Raw genomic sequence first — 17,529 nt, forward strand, 5'->3', positions numbered from 1 at the left:
AACAGGGGCCGGGAGTTTGGCCTTGTGGTAGAGTGCTCGCCTAGCATGCATGAATATCAGGGTTCAATTCCTCGGTACCACATACATAGAAAAAAGCTGGAATTAGTGCTGTGGCTCAAGTGGTAGAGCTCTAGTCTTGAGAAAAGTCCAAGGACAGCACTCAGGCCCTGAGTTCAAGCCCCACAACTGGCAAAAAGAAAAAAACTATAGACAAAACTAACTAATGACGAGACACTGACAGTACCAAATCTTTTTTTTTCATATATTTTTTATTGTAATTAATAGAAGGGTTACATTATATTCACCAGATAGAAGGTATATTACTTCACATACATTGATACCCTTTCTCATGTCTTGGTCTCCGCTTTCCTCCCTTTTCTATCCGACTTTAAATAACCAAATATGCATATATACAATATATCAGATAACCAAGTAAACTACTGTAACAATATGAGATAACCAAGGGAGAGCAAAAGATATGAGAGATAACATAGTACATTAAAGACAACAATCACTCATTATATGGCTTTTGTTTCTATATACTGGAGATCCTTTCATTTAGGAACATTCTATATGGCCTTAAGTATCCAGGTTTTGTTCTATTTTAAGTCTCCGCTAAGACAGCCCAAGGTTTACTGATTATGACAAATGAGGGAAACCATTGAGTCTATGTTCCTTTGAGTCTGGCTTACTTCACTTAATATAATTTTTTCTAAGTCTTTCCATTTCCTTACAAATGGGGCTATGTCATTCTTTCTGACAGCAGCATAGAATTCCATTGTGTATAAATACCACATCTTGTTGATCCACTCACCAAATGATGGACATCTGGGTTGGTTCCATATTTTTGCTATGGTAAATAGTGCTGCAATAAACATTGTTGTGCCAGTGGATTTAGTATGTCCTTGTTTCTGGACAAGTGGGTAGTGGAATTGCTGGGTCATAGGGGAGTTTCTATGTTTAATCTTTTAAGGAACTGACTACCAAATCTTTGGCTTTTAAGACAACATCTTAATATGTAAACCTAAGCTAGCCTTGAACTTGTGCTCCTCCTACCTTCAATCTTGAATGGCTAGATTACAAGATATGCCCCCTCATGTCTGTCTATATGGATGTTTTTCATCTTTACTGAAAAATATTACTACTTTGGAACTATATAATCATATAAACTAAATTGATTCTATTATACTAAAAATGTAGACAGTGGTTTAAAAATAAAAAACATTGTTCTTTATGCCTATCCCTTTTACTTGAAAAGTATGTGGCTTAGAAGAAGCTACAAGTTTATAACGCTGGGTATTTTTTTCACCACTACTTACATATTTTGAATATATTAGTAGAACAATCCTTTTCAATTGCCTTACCTTTGTTGAAAGTACTTTAAATGTGCTCTGTTCTGGTACAATAGGATGGAGCAGTCTCAGTTTCAAATTATAATCCTCTCCCGAAGCAAGTTTTACCAAAGCAGACAACTATTGAATACAAAATAAGCATATTTTATAAACACACAAAATGAAGTGTAAAATAGCTAAACTGAATATAGGACTTCAGTATGATTTATGAGAATGATTCTTATATGTAATAGCAAAAATATCACATATTGCATTTATCACATATTTAACATTCAAAGCTAACAAAACACCTCACTGGACAAGAACTAAGTGATATAGCATATAAGAAAAAGCTATTCATATACTTGATTGTAGAACATGATATTTGAAATGATATAAAAACTCAGTTTTAATTAAAAAAAAAGCTATCTGTGTACTAAGCATGTAATTCTGCCACTATTTTTCTGAATCATTGAGTTCCCATAAAATGCTAAGAAACCAAGTTATTAAAATATTCATTTAATATGCTTAGTAATTCTAAGATTTTCTTAGGTCATACAACAAAAAAACAGACTTGTTATTAAGTATACTATACAATGAAATTATCTTACTATAGCCATTTCAAATCTGAATAAAAGGTACATCTAGCTATCAAATCTCAAAACATAAGACAATTTCAAGTAAAAGTAATGTACAATATTTTATTCAGTTTTTTCCCATATAATCTCAAGAAGAGATGACCATCTCATAGACTACCCAAATAATCTCCACATAAATGTCTCAAACAGAACAGCCAGCTGGTGACTCACACCTGTAATCCTAGCTACTCAGGAGGCTGAGATCTGAGGATAGCAATTCAAAGCAGCCCAAAGCCAGTCCAGGCACAAAAAGTCCTCAAGATTCTTATCTCCAATTAACCACCAGAAAATCAGAAGTAGCACCATGTTTCAAGTGGTAGAGCGCTAGCCTCGAGCTGAAGAGCTCAGGGACAATGCCTAGGCCCAGAGTTCAAGACCCATGACTGACAAACAAATGTCTCAAAGACTAAATACCTCTTTTTCAGAAAATTCCACATTTACATCATTCTTCTGAACATTCTTGATCATTAGTGTAATGATTACTTGAGATTCTGTCTGATACCAATCATACCTATCAAAAAAGAAAAAAAAAAAAAAAGACTGTAAAACAAAACTCCCAATTTTCTTGAACTTGCCAAAATAAAAAGTAATGCAATAAGTAACAAGAGCTCCACCTTGAGTAACAGAATAGCAGAGCAGGTGCTATAACTTAGTTTATCCACTATGCCAGACACATTGCACACAATATCTTCCATTTCAATGCAAGATAGGAGAAAAACCCATGCATCAAGGGATTTCTCTATTACATACCTTTCATTCTGAAAGCTCTAAACATGCAGGAATCCTCACTTTCAGTTTAGTCAAGGCTATAATTTCCCTTCCCTGAGGCTGAGTTATTTATCCTGCCACTATCGTATCACCAGGAAGAAGCACAGTGCTGACAACACAGTATACTTAACAAATAAAGTGTTAAACTATTTTATGTTCAGAACACTCCAATTACTAGTTGTCTTGCTGTGGCCGCAAAGTTCCTTACTTCTGGGATAAGTAAAATTCTAGCCTGTATTTCCCCCAGAAGGAACATGAATAAATTGCTTTTGTTTTAACCTTATCTAAGTTAATTCAGGTATTTATGTTAAAAGCAACTTGATGAAAACCTTGAAGAGCTCCACAGTTTGCCTCTGAAATTCAGATGCAAACAGAAGGTTTTAAGGCATGATTTGAATTTATGTAAACCTTAATACTTATCAGCAGATGGCCTTAAAGTTTGTAACAGGGCTCTAAAACCATTTTTTAAAAACAAAATTATAAAACACTTAAAAATGACAGTCTATAGACATAATATTTTATTACATAAATGAGTATAATATCTATGACATACAATCCCTCAGCTTAATTTTATGTTCTAAAACCTAAGTGCTAGTGATTGTATATAAAGACTCCCTTCTTGAATACTTAACATGACATTTGAAATATGATCAATGTTAATAAATTCTTTAATTTAAAAAATGACACGATCAGGACTTGATTTATGAAAAAGAAATGCTTACTTGATTTTTGACTGAGTCTGCTGGGATGCAGATTGATTCTGGTAAATTTAAAGAAAAAGATTTTTACAAGTTTGATTAGCAACTATGTTAAAATGCATGTATTATTAATTTTTTATCCTCTGGATATGAATGCCTACATGAAAACATTTTCAAAAGTAAACATATTTGTACTAAATAATACAATATTCACAAGTAGAATATTCATTTTAAATTTGTTTCAATTAAAAACAAAAATTTATTCAAAAGATGTGACAAGGTCAACATAGATACCACCTCAGGACCAAGACCTTTCCTTTACTGTTACAACCAATAAAGACTATTTGTAACACAGTTTAAAATAATAATAAAATTTAATGCCAGGCTTGGTGGTACACTACTGTAATCCTAGTACTCTAGGAGCCAAGACAAAACAAAGATATAAACTCAAAAACCTTTCTACAGCAGCAGAAGGTATGGTAGAAAGCCAGCCATGTGTGAAATAACTAAGTAAGAACATAATAGATCCTTAGTTCATGAGCCCAGGAGTTTGTCCTAGCATCCATATATAGAAAAAGCCAGAAGTGGTGCTGAGGCTCAAGTGGCAGAGTACTAGCCTTGAGAAAGCCCAAGGACAGTGCTTAAACCCCGAGTTCAAAAAAAAAATCTTTCCAGCCAGGCACTGATGGCTTATGTCTATTATCCTAGCTACGAAATAGACTGAAATATGTGGAATGGGGTTCAAGCCAGCTCTAGCACAGAAAGTCAATGAGACTTATCTCTAATAAACCAGCAAAAATCAAGAGGCGAAGGAGTGGTTCAGCTGAGTGCCAAGATTGAACAAAAAAGCTAAGGGAAAGTTCATGACAATTCATCAAAATTCTGAGTTCAAACCTAGGACCAGCACCAAAAGAAAAGGGGGGTGAGGGGACCGGGAGTTTGGCCTGGGGGTAGAGTGCTTGCCTAGCATGCATGAAGACCTGGGTTCAATTCCCCGATACCACATACATAGAAAAGTGTTAGCTAAGGAATGAGAAATAGTAAGAATTTAGACATCAAGCGACAACACTGAATAGATAAGAGTACTCCAGCTCAGGATAAAAGTAGCCCAATTATAAAAGCAATAAAATGCACTAAGGTTATATAACACCTATTAGTGAAATTATTTTGTCTCCCCTCCCCTTTTATAATCTTGTTTTTAGAAGATCTAGTCTGAATCTCAAATACTATAAAACCTGAACAAAACTAGTTATAGATGAAACAAGAAGCCAATTTCTGAAAATTTCCAACCCATTCTCCACCCACCATCATTAGAAATTACGGGCAAACACCAATTATATGGGCAGATAGGACTCATCTTTTCCCCCAAACCCTCATAACTGCATACACATATGTTTTGCCCTAAAGCTCACAGTAACCTGCCTGAAAGTAGTCAAGCTTTATTAGTCTCAGTTTATAAAGGAAGAAGTTTCATGAAATGACTTTCTCAATGTTACAATATAAGTTGGGAAGAGTGAGATGTAAATCTTCCTTGAGAAATGTAAAACAACCACTCAAAAAAGTTAACTATGGGACCAAGAATTTGGCCCAGTGATTAAGAGTGCTTACACGAAGACCCAGGTTGGATTCCTTGGTACCACATACATAGAAAAAGCATCAAGTAGGGCTGTGGCTCAAGGGGTAGAGCACTAGCCTTGAGAAAGCCCAAGGACAGTGCTTCAGGCCCTGAGTTCAAGCCCCAGGACTGGCAAAAAAAAAAAAAAAATCAAGCAGAGATTTGAGGATTAAAGGTTCGGGAGCCAATCAGGGCATTAAAGTCTCAGCAAAACTAGTATCTCCAATTAACCACTAAACAAACAGAAGTGGCATTTTGGGTGAAGTGGCAGAGCACTAACCTTGAGCACGGACAGAGGCTCAGGGATAGTACCCCAAACCTTGAATCCAAGCCCCACAACCAAAAAAAAAGGGGGGGGTGGAGAAACAGAAACATACCCATTATCTGACTTATATGTAACTGCAACCCCTCTGTACACCATCTGTATAATGAAAAAAAAAAAAAGGCCGGGAGTTTGACCTAGTAATAGAGTGCTTGCCTAAGCATGCATGAAGCCCTGGGTTCTATTCCTGGTACCACATACATAAAGAAAAGCCAAAAGAGTAGCACTCAACTGGTAGAGTGCTAGTCTTGAGCAAAATAAAGTCCAAGGACAGTGCCCAGGCCCTGAGTTCAAGCCCCAGGACTGGCCAAAAAAAAGAAAAAAAGCCAGCCCTACTAGTGATTTCAATTATTTAACCTGAGCAAATATGATCAATTTTTGCAGTTATCTGGCAGTAAAAAGATAGGAAATAATCATCCTGACCATATAAAACAAACCAAATCAAACTATATACTAAAATTATCAAACAATCCAATAATTTCCATGACTAAACACCAAAAATTATATTTAAATCCAACTCCTTGATGTAAACATCAATGTTAATTCTTAAAAAAAATCCAACTCCTGAATATTTGAAAGTGAGCTCATCCCATATCCTGTCTCACATATTTCTCACACATGTAAGAAATTTTATTAAATTTTGGACTTACCATCTCAGATTCTGTTCCTATAAAACATAAAAAAGCGTTATCAGATAGCAGTATATTTATAGGCAGTTACAGACATGATTTCTATGGCACAAACATACTGATGAAGAAAACTAATCCCTGTAACCCCTCTATACATCATCTTTACAATATCACACAGAAGCACATGAGACTCATCTCCAGTGAGACTCTTATCTCCAATTAACCACCTGAAAACAAGAAGGGGTGCTATGGCTCAAAGGGTAGAACATTAGCTTTGAGCTCAAGAACTCAGGGACAAGGCTCAGACCCAGAGTTCAAGGCCCAGGACTGGCAACAAACAGCAACAACATATTTCAAATAAAAGAAGAACCTGGCTTGCTCTGAACGCTGGAATTATTTTAGATTCGTTAATTTTTACTGGTAATAACATTATACTTGTATCTTTGGATATTCATATAAGGAAATACGTACTACTTAATCTGTAACTTGAAAAACCAATGTTGCTGGGTGCAGGTAGTTCACACCTATTACCCTAGCTACTCAAAGGCCAAGATCTGAGGACTAAGGTTCAAAGTCAGCATGGACAGGAAACGTTTGAGACTCCTACCTCTAATCACCAAAAAGCTACAATTGGAGGTATGGCTCAAGTGGCATACAACACAGAGCCCAGGCTGTAAGTTCAAGCCCTATAACTGTCACCAAACAAACAACTATGTTTAAACCAAAAAATTCAAATGATTACTTCATTTTATATTAAAAAGACTGTGGAATATATAGAGGTTCCCTTTTTGAACACTCGTTTGTTAAACATGTCATTTGAAATATGATATAAAAGTCAATGTTAATAAATTCTTTAATAATAATAAAAAAAGACTGTGGGGGACTGGGAGTTTGGCCTAATGGTAGAGTGCCTGCCTAGTATGCATGAAGACCCGGGTTTGATTCCTCGGTACCACCTACATAGAAAAAAGCTGGAAGAGGTGCTGCGACTCAAGTGGTAGAGCTCTAGCCTTGGGAAAAGTTGAAGGACAGTGCTCAGGCCCAGAGTTCAAGCCCCACAACTGGCTAGAGTGAATTTCAAATACCTTTCACTGCAAAAAAAAAAAAAAAACTACAGGAGCTGTGCAATGGCTCATGCCTGTAATCCTAGCTACTCAGGAGACTGAGATCTCACGATTGTGGCTCAAAGCCCAGGGCACTGAAGTCCATGAGACTTCATCACCAGCTGGAAGTGGCGCTGTTGCTCAAGGGGCAGGGCAGTAGCCTTGAGCTGAAGGGCTCAGGGACAACGCCCAGGCCCAGAGTTCAAGTCCCATGACTGACAAAAAACAAATGAACAAGACACTGTGGAAACGTATAAAAACATACATACTATTCTGAGTTTCCTGACACCTTTTAATCCAGACACTGAAATCTGCATCTGCACCTAGAATGAAAAAAAAAAAAAAAAAAAACCTAGCATCAATCATCTGCCAAACACAACAACACTTCAAACAAATATTAATGTACCTAACACTGTTCTAGGCACTAGGGATTTAGCAGCAAATATAAGCATTCACTATCTTAACACGTTTTTTGGATTTTTTGTTTTGTTTTGTTTTTTGTGCTAGTCTTGGGGCTTAAACTCAGGAACTGAACACTGACACTGGGCTTTCTCAAGTTCTACCACTTAAGTCACAGCACCCCTTCCAGCTTTTTCTATATATGTATGTGGTAGTGAGGAATTGAACCTGGGTCTTCATGCATGATAGAAAAGCACTCTACAAGGCCAAACTCCTGGCCTAACAGCTTTTAATAACCTTAATGCTACAGCTACTAATAAAACCAAAGTCTTGCCATTTAGATATTCATATTGAAAATTTTGTTTCATGTCAAATTTGTTTTAGCTACAATTAACCTCCTAGTTATTCTGATAACATCTACATTTCTTCCCAATATTCAGTTCTTAAAGAAGATCTGTCACAAAACAAAATCAGAAATGAATCAGATTGCAAATAATCAGCTAGAGAAGACAGTAGTCTGGGGGGCCGGGAGTTTGGCCTAGTGGTTAAAGTGCTTGCCTAGCATGCATGAAGACCCGGGTTCGATTCCTCGGTACCACATACATAGAAAAAAGCTGGAAGTGGTGCTGAGGCTCAAGTGGTAGAGCTCTAGCCTTGAGAAAGTCCAAGGACAGTGCTCAGGCCCTGAGCTCAAGCCCAGGACTGGCAAAAAAAAAAAAAAGACAGTAGTCTGGATAACTGGATATGAACTGAGATTGAACAGGTATTATCTTGTTCTTCTTTAGTGTAGTTATATATCCTATTATTCTTTCAGTGGCTTTAGTTCTTGCCTTATTTATTCTGTCAACATGAAGTGTATTTATACTTGGGAAAGTTTTGATACAACTTCAATGTACAGGTTAGCCAAGAGACTTTAAATGGTGAATTCCTTATTTATAGAAAACACTGTGAAGTACACATATTTATTCTAAAGATCTACACATTCTGTGAGAATTAAGAAAAATATTAGCTACTCAGGAGGCTGAGGTCTGAGAATCAAGGTTCAAGAGGTTTAAAGCCAGGTTCAAGAGGTTCAAAGCCAGCCCTTAGAGACCATTATAAGACAGATTATGAAAGCACACTGCACAGTGAACTGGAAGAAATCAAGTCAAAACCTATTCAAGAAATTGATCAGCTTCAAAGTGCCACTAGGGAAATGAACAAGAAAACAGGTATTTAAAAAAAAAGTTGTGTGATATTCTATTTGTCTTAATTACTTGAATTTCATTGAAGTTAAATGGTCTTCCTAAGAGATTTTTTTAAATATATATTAAAAATCACTGTGAAGCCAACCACCAGTGGCTTCCCCCTATAATCCCAGCTACTCAGGAGGCTGAGATCTGAGAAGCCAGTCCAGGCACAAAAGTCCATGAGACTCATCTCTAATTAACCACTAGAAAACTGGAAGTGGTGCTGTGGCTCAAGGGGTAGGGCAGTAGCCTTGAGCTGACGAGTTCAAGGACAACACCCAGGATATTTAAATTATATCAACATTTAAATTAAATGTATTTAAATCATTGTAGGATCTGATGATTTTTCTGCCCTTTTTGTGCAACTCTGCCTTCCAAAAAACAAAAGGTGCAGGGGGGAAAAAATCAAAATAAAAGTTTATATGCTTGATTTAAGACAGTGAAGAATGAATCAAGAATCCACATTTTTCAAAATAAAGATGTAATAAGCCAGAAACAGTGGGACAAAAGGTGAACCAATTCAGCAGTGAAACTCATTAGACACTGCTGGAAATGAACTTTACAACTTTGGGGAACATGAAAGTGAAAAACTGGAAGAGAATGATGAGGGGAGTGACAGTGCTCAAATGGAAATGTACTCAATACCTGACTAAAGAAACTGTAAACAACCTCTGTATATCACCTTCACAATTTTTTTTTAAAATAAGCTACTTTTTGGGGGGCCGGGAGTTTGGCCTAGTGGTAGAGTGCTTGCCTAGCATGCACGAAGACCGGGGTTCGATTACTCGGTACCATATACATAGAAAAAAAAGCCAAAAGTAGTGCTGAGTCTTAAGTGGCAGAGCTCTAGCCTTGAGAAAGTCCAAGGGCAGTGCTCAGGCCCTGAGCTTAAGCCCAAGACTGGCAAAAAAAAAAAAAAAAAAAAAAAGCTAGTTTTTGGTGAACTAGATCTTCTTTAATGTGTACAACACTAATTTCTGTGACTGTAATACGGTTTTTCCAACTTCAGATGATAGATGCTCAGTCTTACTATATGTATAATGGCATACTGTACATAAACTGTAGTCAACTAACATCTGTTGAAACAAATATCTGCTTGCCAGGCTGTGTAACAAGCTTACTTTCTTTATCCTTCATCAGTACTTACTTTTTTACGAGAACCAAAATCATTTAAAAAACAGAAGGCATTTTGGGGGTTGGGAGTTTGGCCTAGTGGTAGAGTGCTTGCCTAGGATGCATGAAGACCCAGATTTGATTCCTCGGTACCATATACATAGAAATAAGCCAGAAGTGGTGTTGTGGATCAACTGATAAGAGTTCTAGCCTTGAGAAAGCCCAAGGACAGTGTGTTCAGGCCTTGAGCCCAAGCTCAAGACTGGCAAAAAAAAAAAAAAAAAAAAGACATTTTCAAGAATTCATAATACTCTCGGTGTTTCTATTGAACCTTCTCACAAATTTACTCAAACTTACAATTTACTTCTTCACAAGACTATGCAAAGGGGGGGGGGGGGCCTCAACTCAGAGCCTAGAGCTTCTGTTGTTAAGGCCAGATCCATTTCCAGTTTATTTTGGTGCTTAACTGGAGAAAAAATTCTCCTAGAATGTCCTGCCTGAGCTGGATTTTCACCTTCCTTTTTTTTATTGTTGTTTTTTGGTGGGTCAAGGAGCTTGAATTTGCCCTGGGCACTGTCCCTCAGCTCTTCAGCTCAAGGCTACTGCCCTACCCCAGGGCCTGGGCATTGTCCCTGAGCTCTTCAGTTACTGCCCTACCCTTGGGCCAAGCCCTACTTCCTGGTTTCTAGAGGTTAATTGGAGATAAGTCTCCGGACCTTTTGTGCCAGAGCTGGCTTTAAACCTTCATCCTCAGATCTCAGCCTCCTAAGTTGCACATTCTAAGTAGCTAGGATAAAGGTGTGAGCCACTGACACAGCCATAAAAGACTTTTTCTTTGGTGGTATGGCCAGTCCTGAGTCCCAAACTCAGGATCTGCACAATGTCCCTAGGCTTTTGTGCCCAAAGTTAGTGCTTTACCCATTTGAGCTGTAGCTCCACTTCTGGCTTTTTTTGGTAGTTTATTTAAGAGTCTCTTGGACTTTACTGTCTAGCTTGGCTTTGAACATGATCCTCAGATCTCAGCTTTCTCAGTAGCTATATCTACAAGAGTAAGATGAAGACTTTTTTTTTAGACTGCTCACCTTGGGTAATAAAATACTTTCGAACAAGACTGTAAATTCAACTTTTACTTCTCCATTAAAAAAAAGTATTAGACCTGGGCATGATGAGCTATATATAAACACTACAGTTTATCTATGATTTAAATGGTAAAGAGTGGCCAATTTGGGGCTAGGAGCATAGCCTGGTGGTAGAATGCTCACCTAGCATGCACGAAGCCCTGGGTTTGATTCCTTAACTGATACACAGAAAAAGCCAGAAGTGGCCTATGGCTCAAGCAGCAGAGTGCTGGCCTTGAGCAAAAGTGTCCAAGGACAGTGCCCAGGCCCTGAGTTCAAGCCCCAGGACGGGCAAAAAGAAAAAAAGAATGGCCAATTTAATCAGTTTTTCAAGTTAACTTAAATTCTACAAACAATACAAATGTCACTAAGAGGAAGAAAGATGTTGGATTCCTATAATTCACTTGAGATTACAATAAGAAAATCTAGCTATGAGCTGGGCGTGGTGGCTCATGCCTGCAATCTTAGCTAATCAGGAGGCTGAGATCTGAGGATAAAGATTCAAAGCCAGCCAGGCACTAAAGGACTAGAAACACTTATCTCCAATTAACCTCAAGAAAATGGGAAGTGGGGCTTGGCTCATGGGTAGGGCAGTGGCCTTGACCTGAAGAGCTCAGGTACAACACCCAGGCTCAGGGGTAGGGCGGTATGAGCTGAAGAGCTCAGGAACAGTGCTCAGGCCCCAGATCAAGGCCCATGACCTACAAAAAAAAAAGTCTAGCTATGGTATTTAAGAAAGAGTTTAGTATGAACTGGAGGCTGCCTGGGATTACACTGCAAGCTATAAAAAATGAAAGAGGGCTAGGAATGTGGCTTCGTGGTAGAGTGCTTGCCTAGTATTCATGAAGCTACAGGTTCGATTCCTCATTACCACATACACATAAAAAGCTGGAAGTGGTGCTGTGGCTCAAGTGGTAGAGAGCTAGCCATGAGCAAAAGCAGCTCAGTGACAGTTCCTGGGCCTTGAGTTCAAGTCCCAGGGAAGGGAGAGAAGGGAAAGAAGGGAGGGAGGGAGGGAGGGAGGGAGGATAGATAATGGGAGGAAATGTTGGAAAAGGTGACAGTGATCAAGCATTATACTCATAACCTGACTAACAGAATTGTAATTTCTTTTACAACTATTTAATAATAAGACATTCATCTTTCAAAGTATATTTCTACTACTTACTTAATTTCTGTCCTTCTGTAAAACTTTCTAGAGCAGCAGCATAGTTTTGCTCATGGTATTCACATATTCTACAAAAACATTAAAAACAAATACACAAATGATATTTAGTTTTTCTTAAATTAAAAAAGTCTTTGCACTGTTGAACAAGAGAATTTATTTGCCAAGAGATTTTCTAGAATACTGTAACACGTCATTAAAACTCAATTTTGGAACTCTCTTCAAAAGAGATTTGAATTGTGTAAATCTCATTTCAAAACATAATTATACAAACAAATATTTTCATATAAATCAAAGTCATACTTACCAACAAAAGTGGATGTTTTTAACAAATACAGATAAAATATAACAGTTTTCTTGGCATTAAAAGTATGCTTATATTGATTTGGGCTTAGGACAGAGAATATCCATCATTATTTGCAAAACTTTAATCATTACTATTGGAAAACATAGCAACTAGACATTTCTTTCACACATACTAACATAAGATCCAGATGTTGTAACCCACACCTATATTCTCAGCAACTCCAGAGGCAGAGATATAAAGATTAGACTTTGTGGCCAGCCTAGGCAAGCTGTTAGAAATATTCTTCCTCAAAATTAAGCTTGGGTGCAGTGGCACTCAGAGGCAAAGATAGGGGATGTGGCTTAGTGGTATAAGAGCGCTTAACTAGATTGTATAAAGCCCTGGGTTTGATTCTTCATTACCACATACACAGAAAAAGCTGGAAGTGGTGCTATGACTCAAGTGGTAGAGTGCTAGCTTTGAGCAAAAGCAGCTCAGGGACAGTGCCTAGGCGCCAAGTTTAAGCCCCAAGACTTGCAAAAATAAAAATTGTTGACCAGTTGCTTTCCTAGCGAATGGAGAGGTCAAGAATTCAATCCCAAGGAGCTGGGGTTTTGGCCTAGTGGTAGAGTGCTTGCCTAGCATGCATTAAGTCCCAGGTTCGATTCCTCGGTACCACATACGTAGAAAAAAGCCAGAAGTGGTGCTGTGGCTCAAGTAGTAGAGCTCTCTCTGGCTTTGAGAAAACCCAAGGACAGAGATCAGGCCCTGAGTTCAAGCCCAGGACTGGGGAAAAAAGAATTCCATCCCTAGCACAAGGGGCATGGGAAGGACTTATACTTAAATCTTAAATCTTTACTCATTATAAAATATGTATTTTACTACATATAAAAAGCTTATGATGAATTCATTTAACAAATGAAATATTTATAGTCCAAGAAAAAAATGCAGTTAAGTACATACCCTTTTCTCAGTATAGCAGTGGCATTATTTGGATTGAGTTCAAGAGACTTCTTTGCATCAGCTATGGCATCTGTATCCAAGAAGATGGAGCTTTTAATCAGTTTTGTGCAAAGTTAGAAAATACTACATACAAAATCTGAATCAATGTTTTATTTTTAGATTCTTAAGTTGGTGGAAAAGCTACATGGTTTTAAATTGGAAGAAGCCAATCCAAGACAAATGTCAAGTAATTACTATCCTCACATTTTCTTTCGGGCCTAAAATTAGCTCTTATATTAATAAGAGCTCTGTTGCAAAATTCATCTCCTTTTCTCATCAACCTTTATGTAACTTGACTCAATGTACTGAATTCTTTGCTACCCAAGTTAATAATCAGAATATTTTTTAAAGTTACACCATAAAGAAGCAAATTATTTTTAAGTTATAAAATGCATGCAAGAGTATTTCATTTAAACACACTAAAATGATAAATGTGATCCAATCACTATAAGTGAAAACTACATAAATTCTCTACCTAGTAAAAAAACGAAGACACATCCTTGATAATTAAAAGTGTGTCACTAACAATTTTGCCATATTACAACTATTTTATATTGGATATAAGATTAATTTTGAAATCCTCAAACATAATCTCCACTTTATCTTGGGAAAAATTTGCAAGTAAATTATAACCATACAATACGCTTTTTAAGAAAAGTTACCACAGTATTTTCCAAGAAGAATGTGACAGTAAGCTCTCTGACAATAATACTGTGCATCATCTGGAGTCTGTTCCAAAGCCTTAGTCAGCTCCTACAAATATAAACAAGGTGACCATCAGTAAAAGTTTCTTCAAGCTATCTAATTAAACATAGTTTATTGTTACTACCACAGGCTATTTGAAGAAAAGGTAACAGAGAAACAAACTTGGAGCTTTCCTTTGTAGGTCCATCACTATCTCCCTTGGAACTATTCCAATTTGATAACCAGGTGCTTTTGGCTAGACCTGTTATCCTAGCTACTCAGAAGGCTGAGATCTAAGAATGAGCATTCAAAGCCAGCTCAAGTAGGAAAGTTCATGAGCCACAAGTTCTTAAACCACAAGAAAAGTAAAAATGGAGTTGTAAGTGGTAGAGCTCTGAGTATTCTACTGAGAGGTACCACCTAGGCCCTGAGTTAAGCCCAGGAATACTACATACCCGCCCCCTCCCAAACAGTGAAGAGTTTCTTATTTATTCAAACCTATTTTTAATCTGAACTTTTAAACTCTCCTTGGTAAACAAGATTATGTTAAAAAAGGCCTACTATCCTAGCATCCAAATGGTCTAATTTTAAAAGTCTATAGCTCACCTTGAACTCAAAATTCCTCAGTACTGAAAGCACTGGCACGCACCACCATGTCTGGACTTCAGAAAGCATTTGTAGAAATAATACGTAGTACTTACCACCTGATGCATGTAAACACAACCTCACCGTATTATGTATATCACCTCTAAAACAATAAACTTTAAAACATACTCCTACCTTCTGTTCTTCCAAAAGGGTATTACTATGATTGGTCTCAAACTCATAACCAAGTACTATAATGACAAGCAAGAGTCACTAGGAACTAGGCAAAAGCTTCAGTATTTCAGTTTTGTAAATGACCTTTAAAACCACACCCCAGCTGGGTGCCAGAGGCTCACACCTGTAATCCTAGTACTGAAGAAGCTGAGAACTGGAGTATCCAAGAAGTCAGACAATGACAGATACTGACGGGGTTGTGGAGAAAAAGGAACCTACTACACTGCTGGTGGGATTGTAAACTAGTTCAGCTACTCTGGAAAGCAATGTGGAGGTTTCTTAAAGAACTGAAAATTGACCTTCCCTATGATCCCACCATACCACTTCTGGGCATCTTCCCTGAACATCATAACCCAAGATATGATAAGGACAATGCTCAGCTATTTTTATCTCTGCACTATTCATAATAGCCCTACTACAGATGAATAAATACAGAAAATGTGGTACATATATATACAATGGAATTCTACATAGCCAACAGACAAGATAACATAATGGCATTAGCAGGGAAGTGGATGAATCTAGAGCGAGTCATGTTGAGTGAGACAAGTCAAGACCAAAGGAACAGAAGGCAGACAGTATACTTAATATGTGGCTATTAGATCCAAACAGTACAAGAGCGATGACTCAATATTTGCATACCCAATGCTACTAACATGGTACGGGAAATATAAGCACAACTACATAAACATAAAAACTTATGACTCTATAGACATAATGTTTTATTATATAGATTAATATGTATCTATGATATACAAACTCAGCCTAATTTTGATTATGTTCTAAAATCTAAGTGCCAGTGATTGTATAGAGATTCCCTTCTTGAATACTTGTTTGTTAAACAAGTCATTTGAAATATGATGTAAAAATCAATGTTAATAACTTCTTTAATAAAAAATCAATGTTAATAAATTCTGTAAAAGACCCACAAAACATTAATTATATCAAAAATATTTACCATGATAATGAAAAGTCCTGGTAACCCAAAACAACAGAGAAACTTTTTTTGAAGGACATTAAAATTGGGAAGCTGAAGCCACTGCCTGTACACCTAGCTACTCAGGAAGCTGAGATGTAAGGATCACCATTCAAAGCCAGCCCAGACAAGAAAATCTGTGAGATTTTTATCTCTAATTAAAAACCAGAAAACACAGAAATGGATCTGTGGCTCAAGTGGTAGAGCACTAGTCTTGAGCATAAAAGCTCAAGGACAGCACACAGGCCCCTAAGTTCAAGCCCTACCCAGGACTGGCACAGAGAGAGAGGGAAGAGAGAAGAGAGAGACCAACAGACAGGCAACGAGAGAAAATATGAATGAGAACTGAGAGGCTTAAATGAATGGAATCTGGTTTAATGCCAACCTGGGTATATACTGGAGACCCTTTCTGAACAGCTCGGTGTTGTGGTATGCATCTGTAATCTGTAACACAGCTACATAAAAAGCCTAAAATAGAGGGACTGTGGTCCATCATCCAAACACAAAATGAAACCCTACCTAAAAAGCAGTTAGTGCAAAAAAGACAAGGTATGGCTAAGCAGAATATCTCCCTAACAAGCTAAAAGTCATGTTCAAACCATAGTACCACTTTAAATAAAAAAGAAAAAGCAGACTGCCTTTTTTTTTTTTTTTTTTTTTTGCCAGTCCTGAGGCATGAACTCAGGACCTGAGCACTGTCCTTGGGCTTTCTCAAGGCTAGAGCTCTACCACTTGAACCACAGTACCATTTCAGCTTTTTCTGTATTTGTGATATTTATTGAGGAATCAAACCTGGGTCATCATGCATGGTAGGCAAGCACTCTACACTATGCCAAACTCCCAGCCCCCAGACTGCTAACTTTAGCTCTGGGGTCTCAATTTAATTCCATTTTCTCCCACAGTCACCTAACCAACCCTTAGTCACATAAATAAGAACATTAATCCTTATTTTAACCTACTTAGCACTTTCAGAGGGGGAAAAAAAAGCCACAATCATGCAGAAGGGGCTTACTTACCCATCAGTTGTAAAAAGTCAGCTACCCAGCTGGGAGTTTGGCCTAATAGTAAAGTACTTGCCTAGTATGCATGAAGACTGGGGTTTGATTCCTCGGTACCATATACATAGAAAAAGCTGGAAGTGGTACTGTGTCTCAAGTGGCAGAATGCTAGCTCTGAGGGGGAAAAAAAAGCCCAAGGACAGTGCTCAGGCCCTGAGTTCAAGTCCCAGGACTGGCAAAAAAAAGAAGACTGGGAACAAGTCAATAACAAGATAAAGCAAGCCACCATAGTCTTGCTATACAATAGTTCAGTCCTCAGGACTTTAGTTTTACATAGGAAAGTCAAATTCTTTTTTTTTTTTTTTGCCAGTCCTGGACTTGAGCTCAGGGCCTGAACACTGTCCTTGGACTTTCTCAAGGCTAGAGCTCTACCACTTGAGCCTCAGCACCTCTTCTGGCTTTTTTCTATGTATGTGCTACAGAGGAATCAAACCCAGGTCTTTGTGCATGCTAGGAAGCACTCTACCACTAGGCCAAACTCCCAGCAGAAGTCAAATTCTTTAAGAGTTACCAATTGACATCTAAAGCAATAAGCATCTCTAAAAAAGATAGGTCAAGAGCACCTTCAGGACAGTG

General features: G+C 37.7%; 1 protein-coding gene across 1 annotated transcript in view; it reads right to left on the reverse strand.

The window, feature by feature from the left end:
- Positions 1-17,529, reverse strand: part of Sugt1 (SGT1 assembly cochaperone of MIS12 kinetochore complex) — a 40,269-nt gene that overhangs the window by 19,177 nt on the left and 3,563 nt on the right. Inside the window, exons 3-10 of the mRNA XM_090342071.1 lie at positions 14,079-14,169; positions 13,378-13,447; positions 12,132-12,199; positions 7,374-7,427; positions 6,023-6,039; positions 3,460-3,497; positions 2,384-2,480; positions 1,365-1,472 (exon numbers count right to left, since the gene is read on the reverse strand). Coding sequence (XP_090198197.1) covers positions 1,365-1,472; positions 2,384-2,480; positions 3,460-3,497; positions 6,023-6,039; positions 7,374-7,427; positions 12,132-12,199; positions 13,378-13,447; positions 14,079-14,169 — 543 coding nt within the window. The remainder of the gene's footprint in view (positions 1-1,364; positions 1,473-2,383; positions 2,481-3,459; positions 3,498-6,022; positions 6,040-7,373; positions 7,428-12,131; positions 12,200-13,377; positions 13,448-14,078; positions 14,170-17,529) is intronic.

This window comes from Megascapheus bottae, chromosome 11 (genome assembly GCF_031878675.1).
Source record: "Megascapheus bottae isolate mThoBot1 chromosome 11, mThoBot2.hap1, whole genome shotgun sequence".
Taxonomy (NCBI): Eukaryota; Metazoa; Chordata; class Mammalia; order Rodentia; family Geomyidae; genus Megascapheus; species Megascapheus bottae.